General features: G+C 39.6%; 1 protein-coding gene across 1 annotated transcript in view; it reads right to left on the bottom strand.

Annotated features, from left to right (window-relative positions):
* Nucleotides 1-12,092, bottom strand: part of SLC38A4 (solute carrier family 38 member 4) — a 67,992-nt gene that overhangs the window by 24,382 nt on the left and 31,518 nt on the right. Inside the window, exons 2-4 of the mRNA XM_060166454.1 lie at nucleotides 5,985-6,214; nucleotides 1,541-1,631; nucleotides 918-1,033 (exon numbers count right to left, since the gene is read on the bottom strand). Coding sequence (XP_060022437.1) covers nucleotides 918-1,033; nucleotides 1,541-1,631; nucleotides 5,985-6,103 — 326 coding nt within the window. The 5' untranslated portion in view covers nucleotides 6,104-6,214. The remainder of the gene's footprint in view (nucleotides 1-917; nucleotides 1,034-1,540; nucleotides 1,632-5,984; nucleotides 6,215-12,092) is intronic.

Genomic DNA, 12,092 nt, shown 5'->3' with positions numbered 1-12,092 from the left:
TCACAGACAATGTGGTGTCCATCCTCCAGGTTGGGTATGGGATGCTGCTACCACTAGGCAGCATTTGACCAAGTTTGGATAAAGTGCATTGGTCTAGGTATAAACTTTGGCCACTCTGCAAAATTCTCCGCGCCAAGCACTGTTTCTAGGTCTTGGGGATACAGACGTGCAGTGAGTAAAAACAGACATGGGCTCAACCCTTTGGAGATGATAGTCTAGCAAGGGAGAGAGACATTAACCAAATGAATCAGACGACCGCACTAAAATATTAACACTGTGATGAGTGTCTAATAAGGTGGTTTGTCCAAGTCACGGAGATTGGGGGAAGGCATAACTGAGGCGAGGCTGAGCTGAGTTATGAGGAGTTAACTAGCTGAAGAGGAAAGGAAAGAAGGTTCCAAGATCACGTGCAAAGGACCTGTGGTGAGAGGGAATGGCACCTTCATGGGATGGAGAGAAGGTCACTGTGCCTAGTATATCTTGTATATAGGGGCACAGGAGATGGGACCAGGGCATGCAGGACCCTGTAGGTCTGGTTTGGGAAGGGATGTTTTTCCTAAGAGTGTGTATAAAGTCAGATTTGCTGCCGGGAAAGATCTTTTTAACTATTAAACACCAAATTATTTTATAACGAATTACTTTGTGAAGTGGTTTCTATGGACTGGTAGGGCTGTTCCAGCAGTTTGGGGGATTGGGCACATAAACTTTCTGCCTTTTGGTTAGGGATGGCTGGTTGAACAAGTATGGTGATTAGACTGCTCTGATTACTTTTTGTTGCTGTTTTATTTAAAAGGAAGAGAATATGTTAATATTTTCTCAGATTATTCCTATTCACAAAGATCAAACTTCAGATTAATTGAAAGGGCACCAGGTATGCATGGGCTTTGAACCAAGTGGAGATATGTCCATTCACTTACATAAAAAGGATGATCCCTGTGTTGGCCATGGCATAGGACAGGCCCAGGATTCCACTGCCCATGATGGCGTTACTCAGATTGAATGAAGACATTCCAAAGGAGGTGGTTCCAGGATGCTTGAAGACAAAGGGATGCGTGACAAGCAAATATTTGCCAAAGGACGAACCTTTTTTTGGATTATTCTTATCCTATATTATCTTTACTGGAGGAGACTACCGTCCAATAGGGAAGATTAAGATAAAATCACAGTGAATAAAAGTCATGACTCAACTTCAATAAAAGTGTATAATTTTCAGTGGAATGTAGTACTCGATTTAAGCAGGGGTCTCAGTAAAAATAAAAAATACAAGTTGAGTAACATAAAGAAGGGAAAGCATGTAGGATTGCAGATTACATTTGGGTTAGAATGATTTCTCCAAAAAACAAATAAATTTCATAAATGATTTATGCAGCCATATGGCGAACAGGAAAAACAAGCCCTTATTCCAGTAAGGGCCTGAATAAACAGAGAATGTGCTGATCAAGGCTTGGAAAATTTCAGTCACTTTGTTTTCGCACAGAGACCCAGGTAGATCAGACATCCTCAAGTCCTGTTTACTGCCAGAGAGCAGAAAGTCACTTACATGTTCATCGTCATAATCTGCCAACTTCTTTTTCCCCAAAAATCCATTTGTCAGAAATTTCTGACTTTCAGCATCTTCATTAGTAAATTGACTGAACACACACACACAAAGGAAAAGAAGACAGTAAAAACATCTGGTAAATGCTCTGAGTTATACTTATGTTTCAGGTGATCTGTCACTGAATTAGGAGAGGAAAAACAAGACACTTAAGACTTGTTTTTCTCTTCTCCTCCACATACTACTGTTCCTTCCAGATCAATGACTGAGCCCCATTTATGAATATACTTTGGGAGCGAGGGAGAAAGTTATGAAGGAAGAAAATATTTTTTTAATTGGGATCTTTTATAAGCCACATTTCTTCTTCACACATTGACTATGCAAAAAAAAAAAAAGAGAGAGAGAGAGAGAGAATAATTAGAGCTAATTTTGTTGCCATTTCGAGCCCTCCCAAAGAAAGGGAATAGAGTAGTGACTGAGTTTTCTCAACTGCTAATATACCACGATCAGAGGATCTTATTAATTCAGTAAATATTTATTAAGTGCCTTGGCAATGTGATCCCATCTCACTTGATGCTCAAGTGTCTCTGTGAGAGAAACTTCCATGTCTCTGCTCTAAATATGCAGCGACTACGGCTCAGAAGAGTGAGGTATCGTGTCCAGACGCACCAGATCCCAGGTCTAGGGTCTCCCACAGCGCCATGCAGCCCTGGGCAGGGCACTGTAGCTGGTATTTTCCTCTTTTTTGGCTCCATCTTTTTATATACATATCCCTTGCTGGAAAGGAGTTGGATGGTAGCTCTGTGCTGTGTTTGGTTGTGTGTGAGTGTGTGTAGTTTAATTACTCTGAAAATGTACTTGAATTGTTAGACAATGAATGAAACTAAGAAAAACATTAAAGAAATCCAATGAATTAGTAGAAGAGTTGGGAGGACTTTAAGATGTCAGTATCCATGGAACATTATGACTGCGGTCTACTTGGTACAGGCTGGAAGCCGTACATCCCCTGACAGTACTGGTCGGCTCCTGAAGCTCTGTGCCAGAGGTTTTGAGGATATGGATCTAGTACCAGTCACGTTTCCGAAAGGCTTGACTAATGACTTCAGCTGCCACCATTGCATTCTTTTTTTTTTTTTTTTTTTTTGCGGTACGCGGGCCTCTCACTGTTGTGGCCTCTCCCGTCGCGGAGCACAGGCTCCGGACGCGCAGGCTCAGCGGCCATGGCTCACGGGCCCAGCCGCTCCGCGGCATGTGGGATCTTCCCGGACCAGGGCACGAACCCGTGTCCCCTGCATTGGCAGGCGGACTCTCAACCACTGCGCCACCAGGGAAGCCCCACCAGGGAAGCCCCACCACTGCATTTTGACACTGCAAAATATCACACAGGCTTTCTTTTTGTTACAGGAAATGCTCAAATATGTATACTTAGTTCTTAAAAGTGCTTTATAATTAGATCGCAATTTTAGGACACTTCTTGCATGAGAAAGTAAAATAAAATGATTGGAGAGTATTTTATTAAAATAACCCTTAGAAATATAAAAGGGGAAAATAATTATTATAGATCTGTACAATTGATCTCTTATAATAGAAGCTACTTCTGAATATACCTTATGAGAAAGAAGGATAACAAGGTTACTTTTTGAGAATAGAGAACAATATAAAGTGTAGCTAGAACGAGCAGACAAAATCATAAAGTTTTGTGTGCTTTTCTAAAACTCAAGAAGTGGATTTTCTTGAACCTCATGGTGTACAAGTTAGGAACATATCCTGTCATTTTCCTCCTATTTCTGGAAGGAAGTATAATGCCCTCAGATGCTGCCTTCTTCCATCTCTGCACTTCTGCACTCCCCCTCCCTCTTGTGCTTTATTTTAATGTCCGTAGTTAATATACTTGCTATGTGGAGACTGGTACACAATGTTCATAGTTGGAAACGGAGACCATAAAATGAACTGGAGCCCCAAATGGACCTAACGATTATAAACACAAAAGTGTCATCTAGATTTAAACTCTGGAACATTCAATGTTCTATTTTAACCTTAATCAATAAGTTAGAATCCTTTAGTCCATGAGTAATTTTTAAATGTTTAAATGTGAAAGTAAATAGACTTTCTCCTTTGAGGCATTTGCATGATCTTATTTTGGCATGAGATGAGTTGTAGTCATAAAACATGCCAAGATTGTATAAAATATACGAGAAATGTCCCCAGTGTCTTCAATGATTTAATACCAAACCCAGCATATATTGAAAACATAAGTATAATGATTCCAAATAAATGTATTATGTTGAACTTCCCTCTAAATTTACATTTAAGAGATCTCTCCAAACATAAACAAAACCCATCTTTTTAAAGTGATCATACAATTGCAAAATGATGACCCACTTGAGTCAGGAGTTACAAGCTAGGTCACTGTAAGTGTTCCAGAACACATTATCTGAAGCTAACAAAAGCATTCTTGCTCTTTCCATGACGGCTTTCAGAGGACCAAATGTCCTGTAGGACTGTTCTTAGGACCATGTCCCCTTCAGCTCTGCCACCCCCATAGAGCTCATTTCTGTGTGCATCCTTCTCAGAAACAAAAGAGCCCTCAGATTTGATCAATTTCCTGAGGGTGATGAAGTGGAGGAGGAAAAAGAAAAGTTTACAGAGTATCATCTATCTCAAAGGCACTCACTTAATCCTCAGCAAAGTAGGTGTTGGTTTGCCATTCTGCATTTTCCACTGAAGCTCAAAGAAGATAAATATCTTCTCCAAGATCAGATAACTCCTCTGCAGATTCCAAAGCCCTGGTTCTGCTACACTGTGCTTCCTCAAGGGTCACCTAACTAGAAAGCATCATATTTACATCTCCAGAGTCTCTCTCGTCCGACAACACTAATGTTTACTACTGCGCTGGCTTCTTGGAGGAAGAGCAGTGCTTCCTCCCGACACCCTTCCTGGATGTTGTGAATGCAATAAGATGTCTTGGTTTGAGGATAATATTCTCTACTTCAGACTGAGATTTGGTCAAATATTCACTTCTGAATGTCTTAAGTCGTGCATAATTTGTGTTATATAATATTTTGTGAGAAATTAATAAACTTATCAAATAACAGTTGTGCAGCTACTATGTACCAGGTAGTACCATTAACATGTTGTAGTGGCATCGTGAACATCTGGACAGGGAGAGGTTATGCAAAGCAGGGGGTGGTCACTTCTAACTGGGGGAAGGCTTCACAGGAGAACTAACATTGAGCTGAGTCTTGAAGGATGAGTGCAGTCAATAGAGAAAAAGGGGAAGGTGAGTGGGTAATACTAAAATAAAAGGGCATTCCAGGCACACAGAGCAGAGTTAATGAAGGAACAGGAGCTCTGAGTGGCTCGACAAGGCTAGGAAAGAGGGTACAAACAGGGAGCAGGGCAAGAGATGGAGAGGAGAGCTGGATGAGGGCCAGATCATGCAAGGCCTTATATGCCAAGCAATGTATGTATAGTCTAATCTTTCTCCTATAGCTAATGGGGAACCACTGAAAGGGTTTACCCAGGGATGGAACATAAGTCAATTTGCAATTGTAAAAGATTACTTTTGCAAGGGATGTGCAGGGCTAGTTGGAAGAGAGCAAAATATAAGACAGGAAGACAAATCAGGGCTCTTCTAGTAGACAGGTGACAGATGATGAGGATCTATAATAAGATGGCAATAGAATAGGTACAGACAAGTGGGTAGATTTGAAATATTAATGAGGTAGACCCAACCAGATATAGTTGAACATTGGATGTGCAGTTTCGGGGAAAGGATGAGTCAAAGTTGACACCAAACATCCTTTGATTGAGCTCCTGAATGATAGTGATGACTTTCACCAAGATGGGTTTGCTTGAGGAGGGACAGAGTTTGAAGGGAATGGCAGTAGTTCAATATTAGACATTACAAGTTTGACTTTATCAATGAGGCAATTCAGACACATGAATCATCCAGTAGAGATGTGTAGTAAACACATCTGTGAGTTGAAATAGAAGTGGAACCAGCGGAAGATATGGCATATGTTCAGTGGGTGAAGCCTGATGGCTGTGAATAAGTTTGCTCACAGGACACTTTTAGCCAGAGAAGAATCCCTGCAGAACTCTGGAGATGTAGCAACACTTACAGGGCAGTCAGAGGAAGAGGAGTCTGAGAGAATAGTCCAAAAGGTAACAGAAGTGATAGGCTAATATCATTTAAATTATTCTATATTATTAATAGGGACAAGAACACTGTAACTGCAATTCTAAATTAATCACACAAAGATTGACATACAATAATAATATAATAATGTGTACTTCAGGATCAGGGAGTTGATGTGTTAACATCAAAGTCATTGTTATCTCTCAAATAGGTAATAAATCCAACTTTTCCCAACAAAAACCTTGTTTTCCATGTCCATAAAGGTCTCTCATTTTTCCATGGAACCTGGTTATTTTAACCCCATACCTGCTCATTGCTGCCTTTTCTAAATTTCCCATCCCGGTGTAGCTATCTTGAATACTTTCTCCACTGATGCTCTCATCATCAGGTTCGATGTTGACATTGCTCAGTTCCATGGGATCCATTTGAGCTGTCAGCGCTTTCTTGTCCACACACAAGCTCCTTCAGTGTAAACAAGATACTGTACCTTCAGCTTGAGGCTCTTCTACTTGGAGTTATGTTCAGAACACTCTGTTCTGCACACAGAACACAAAATAAATCATTATAATTTACTTTAAATTAGATAAATAAACACTAGTCACCTATTTGTGTATGTTCTCTGTAAAAACATGGAAAGGAAGTAAACTCCTAAAAACTTCACATAAACATGTCCCCAAAGGTTCCATTACCCAATACAAAAAAAAAAAAAAAAAAAGAAAATGGAAGAGAAAAAGGAAAATTCTTAATAAATTGCCAAATCAGCAGGTATTTATAGAATGCCTATGTGTGGCAGGTGCTTTGCTAGTCACCGTAGGAAGAAAAAAAAATCTTAAGACATGGCAGCAGTCTTTAAGAAGCTTTAGCTATTTGTGAGCAGATTGCATGACTTAAAAGGGCGACAATAGTAAACTGTTGATAAAGGAAGATCTGCCAAGGCAGAATCTACCAGTGTCTCTACCAGCAGTAACACAGAAAATTACTGCTTTAATTTGTTAATTGGGCATGAAAGAATCAACACCACCAAAATGTTTGATAACATGCAACACAGGGTAGGATCAGCCTCAGGGAACCACTTTCCAGGCACTTGGATCATGAAGCCAAAGTTAAGAATAGTAACCAAAGCAAGTACAGGTTTATCTTTGAATCAGCCTCAGTCACCATTTATATAAAGTTCAAATGCACTTTAACAAGAAAAGGGTCCAGCTTTTAGGCTCTGCTCTGCCTTTAACTTATTGGATTTCAGCACAAGTTATTTAACTTTTTGACCTCATTTTCCTCAACTGTAAAGTGAAAAGGGATGGACTGGCACTGTGTTAAAAGATGCCATGAACCCATTAATGGTAATGTTCTGAAATCTTTACTATTGAAATTCTTGTTGAATCGTTATATTGGGAGAAACACTATTACTCTTGGAATGTGTGGTTCTGAAACATGCACTACCCATTTGGTAAGGAAATCCTGAGTAGAGAAACTAACATAAAAATTGCTCCAGAATTCATGGAATCCACAAATCGCCTGACAAATATGAAACAGCCACACGAGAAGGCCTCCACAATCCAGTGCTGCAGCAGCACATGTGTGAAAGACAACTCACACTCAACATGAGTTCACACCCCGAATCACAAAAGTTACAAATCACACATGGAAACTCATTAGGAGTGTCAGCAGGCACAAGAAATAATAAGATTCATACCCAAGTGACTACCAACTGCAAAGTAACTTAAAATGGACTTTAAAATTAATATAATAAAAAGTAATAAAAGATTCAAAATAAGAAATAACATCCACAGATTAAGAACATGGTAAAAAAAAAAAATCAGGTTAGTTTGAGAAACAGCCAAAAAAGAATTCTAAAAATAAAATGTATAGTCATATAAAAAACTCAGCTGAAGGGAGAGTAATGAAACTGGAAGATAGATCAGTGGAAATCACTCAGATTATATCACAAAGAAAGAAAGAAAAATATAAAGAAGTTAAGAGACATGGGGAAGAAAAATGAGAAAAAGAAGGTTAAACATACCCTAATAGTTATTCTAATATGAGAAAATTATGAGACTAGGGAGAGACCAAAAGGACATAATGGCAAAGAATTGTTGGGAACTAAAGAAAGATAGTAGTTCTCAGGATTTAAAAAAACACACAGTACTTCAAGCAAGAGGAAGAAAAATGAAGATATTCATTAATATGAGGTAGTGTAAGTGTATAACATCAAAGATGAAGAGAGAAATGTTAAAAGCACTAGAGAGAATAGAAGTAAGACACACATACAGTTAAAAAAAGAGAGGGCTTCCCTGGTGGTGCAGTGGTTGAGAGTCCGCCTGCCGATGCAGGGGACACGGGTTCGTGCCCCGGTCCGGGAAGATCCCACATGCCGCAGAGCGGCTGGGTCCGTGAGCCATGGCCGCTGAGCCTGCGCGTCCGGAGCCTGTGCTCCGCAACGGGAGAGGCCACAACAGTGAAAGGCCCGCGTACCCGAAAAAAAAAAAAAAAAAGAGAAACTTGTACTAACTGAGTACAAAGGCTTCTCTCAGCACCACACAGTATCAGTTTCACTTCCCAGTAGCAATCACTAACGACAGTTACTATTTTTAGTTCTTCATTTAAAGTTAGTCATTCTAAATTTAAATTATTCACTAAAACCTCTCTGACTTGGTTTATCAACTCTAGACTGACACTTAGGAAGGATAAGGAAATTAGCATACTTCTTTCTATACTCCTAATTCCTTCCCCCACCCTCCTAATTGTTTCAGTTCATGAAATACTTCTACAATGTTAAGATGCATAATAATTTCATCCTATTCTGTAAAACAAATCATAATTTATCTAAAGGATGTTTCTGAACACAGTATTTACAACATTATGATTGTGTAAATAGTATGCCCAAAGAACCTACAGTATATTTGACTACATAATAAAGGAAATATAATCCTATATTACTAAAACTTTGAATGCAAATTATCCATGCTCTTTTACTTTCTGAACGGCTTCCTCCTACATCCTCTGGGTCTTGTTCAGCTGCCAATGTTTCTTGAATGCCATGCCATCTCCGTTCTTCAATTCATTTTGCATTGTGCTGAAATACTGCCTTGAATAACTTTTTTTCACACAATAGGTCCATGTTTGTAAGCAGAATTTCTGAGTTGTGTCATGTTGGAAAATGTCTTTACTTTGCCCTCAAACTTTTTTGATTGTTTGAATTCTAGATTCAAAATCACTTTCCTTCATTATGTTGAAGATATTTGCCTCTTGACTTCTAGCTTCCACTGACGAGTCAGATTCTCATTTCTTTGACTTTTTTTCTTTTGGAGGGTTTTAGGATCCTTATCACAATCTGAAATTTCTCCAGTATGTAACTAGATGTGAGTAGTTTTAAAAATTCATCTTACACCGCACATGGAGAGACCATTCATTGAAAAGACTTGTGTCTTTCTTCTGACCATGAAAATGTTCTACTATTTTAAACCTCTTTCCTCTCTCTAAAATTTGTATTAGTCATGTATTGGACCACTTGATCTCTATTGCCAAGATTTTCTCTTTATTTCCCATCTCTTTATTACTCAATGTTCAGGGATAGTTCCTCAATGTCCAAAATAACAAATTTGATCTTCAGTTGTGTGACATTGTGATATAATAATAAATATACATTTGATCTTCATCCTCATTCCCGGCACAGAGCTCCAAAAGCAATACAATAAATTAATATTTGGGTTTTGTCCCCAGTTCCTGAAATAGCTCTGGAATGATAAAGCAGTTTTTGTTGTTGTTGTTATTCATAACAAGACCCTTTCAACCACACCTGAGTTTACCTTAATGAAGTGACTTTTGTAAAGCCCCTAAGGATGAGGGGGCTGGTTGCCAGGGGAACCAACCAAGTGATTAGACAGTTGGAGCTTTCAGCCCCACTTCCAACCTCCTGGGAGAGGAGAGTGGGTGGGGACTCACTAATGGCCAGTGAGTTAATCAGTCATGCCTAGTTAATGAAGCCTCTATAAAAAAAGCCTAACTAAAGGGGTTTGGAGAGCTTCTGGATTGGTTATCATATGGAGGTGCTAGGAGGGTGGAACACCAGGCAAGGGCATGAAAGCTCTGAGATCCCTCCCTTCATACTTTGTCCTATGCATCTCTGCCATCTGGCAGTTTCTGAATTATATCCTTTCATAATAAACCAGTAATCTAGTAAGTAAACTGTTTTCCTGAGTTCTGTGAGCAATTCTAGAAAATTATTAAATCTGATTTATAGCCGGCTGGCCAGAAGTACAGGAGGTCTGGACTTGCCATTGCATCTGAAGTGGAGGCAATCTTGTGGGACTGAGCCCTTAACCTGTGGGATCTGATGTTGGTTCCAGGAAATAGTGTCAGAACTGACTGAACTGTAGGACTCCCAGCTGGTGTGGGAGAATTTGTCAGTGTGAGAAAAACTCATACTTTTGGTATCAGAAGATAGTATTAAGAGTAGAGTAGAAAAACATTGTTTACTTTTAATCTGCACCCATTTTATTTTTCAACCTGTCCACTAATTATTTTTCACACTCATGTTTTTAATTTCTGAGAATCTGTTCAGTCTCTTCCTCTCTTTTCATAACATCTTTTTTTGTTTGTTTTACAGATGCAGTATTTACTCAACCCTTTCTAAGGCTATTGATTAGAAGTTTCCAAAAGCTCTTTTTGTCCCCTAAATTATGTCTTTTTTTCTGGGTTATTCTGTTTGTTAATCTTGGCCCTTCTCTTCCATATGCCTGGTTTTCCTCAAACTCTTAGCGATCCTAGGTTGTCTGTTCATATTTGTGAATGAAGAATATATTGGTTAGCTTAGAAAGCGAGTCCTTGGGGTTTCTCTGAAATCTTGCAGGCTCATTACACTGATGGGTTGCTCCCTTGTGGGTCCTGGGTAAGTGGGGTCTATGCACCCGGTCTGTGTGCAGAGCACCCGCAGGACCCTACTCACAGACAGAGCTGGCACTGTAGGCGAGGTGCCTCTGGAAGAAAAACACAGTGATGTATTTTCCCCTTTTGACGGAGCTTCCATTCCTGCTTGTTATCCCTTTTTGCCTGCTGTGGAGGCCCTGGTATTTATTATAGAGTCCATTCTCAGGCTCTCTTTCAGACTAGATTACAGCCTTATCCTTTGGGCAAAAGAGGCAGCCCGAAAGACCAAGAGTCCAAACCAAGGCTCCTTGGTGAACACCTGGTCAATGGTTGTTGGTGATTCACGCCTCCTCTTTATATATATTGACTTAACTTGGAACCGCTACTGGGTCCTTCTGGAGAAAGCCCATTTACCCGGTTTACCCCGGTTCCTTTTCTCTTTCACAGGGTTTCCAGCCCTATCTGCTTTCTGGCTTCTAGGAATTCTTAAAACTTCCATTTGTTATTGACACTGCTATTATTTTACAGAACTTTTGTTCGTTTATAAAGTACCATTTTGTTTGAAGTTTCATTCTTTGAATCCCTCAAAGGTAGGTCATAAGCCCCCCTATTTTAATCTACTCTCAAAACTTCGTAAACCAAGGATTCCTCAAGTCACAGCTTTGGCCCAGGCCTCTACTGTGATCTCCAGTTCCAAGTGTCCAGATATACACTTGCATATCTCAAAGGTAGTTTAAATTCAATGTGTCTAAAAATCTAACTTGTGATAGTTCCCCTTCTTCCAATATTTCCTCTCCAAAGAATGTTGTCACCATTTATCCAGCTCCTCAAATCAGAAATATCAGTCTTTTATTATAATTTTTTTTATCCCTTACATCCAGTCTTTTCCAAAGTCTAGTTGATTTTACAAACAAATTATTTCTCAAATTAGACTGCTTCTTTCCCTTTCTTACACCATCAGTCTTGTCCAAGTGACCATCATTTCTTACATTGTCAATTGCAACAATTGTAATTGATGCCTTGAGTCCTTTCTTGCCTACTTTCTCCCTCCTCATTCATTTTCCACACGACATCCAGAGTGATCTTTTAAAAACAAAACTTAGGTCATGTCATTTATTTTCATAAAACCTTCTATTGTCTTCACTTTACTCTTAGGATAAAGTCTAAGATTCTCAGCATGCCCACAAGGTTCCACATGTTCCCTCCACTTCTGGCTTCATTCCTTCCACACTCTCCCCACCTCGCTGTACTAGCTACTCTGGCCTCCTTTCCATTTCAGGGACTTCCCAAGTTCTCTACCACCTCAGGCCATTTGCACATTCAGGTCGCTGTGCCTGGAATGATCTCCCCCTCCTGCATGCCATGATTTGCTTAGTCAATCCCTCTGGGGGATTACAGGAGTATACATGTCAGCAGTCCTGGGAACTTCAGCTAAAGTCTATTTCACACTGTACTTATTCATAGGAACATCATTAATTTCATTCACATTAAGCAATGCTAATCCCAGGGTTAAAAACAAAAGAGAAAATGTCAAACACTCTTATGGTA

Source organism: Lagenorhynchus albirostris, chromosome 11, assembly GCF_949774975.1.
Source record: "Lagenorhynchus albirostris chromosome 11, mLagAlb1.1, whole genome shotgun sequence".
NCBI classification, from domain to species: Eukaryota; Metazoa; Chordata; class Mammalia; order Artiodactyla; family Delphinidae; genus Lagenorhynchus; species Lagenorhynchus albirostris.
This window is presented reverse-complemented; position numbering and strand designations above follow the sequence as displayed.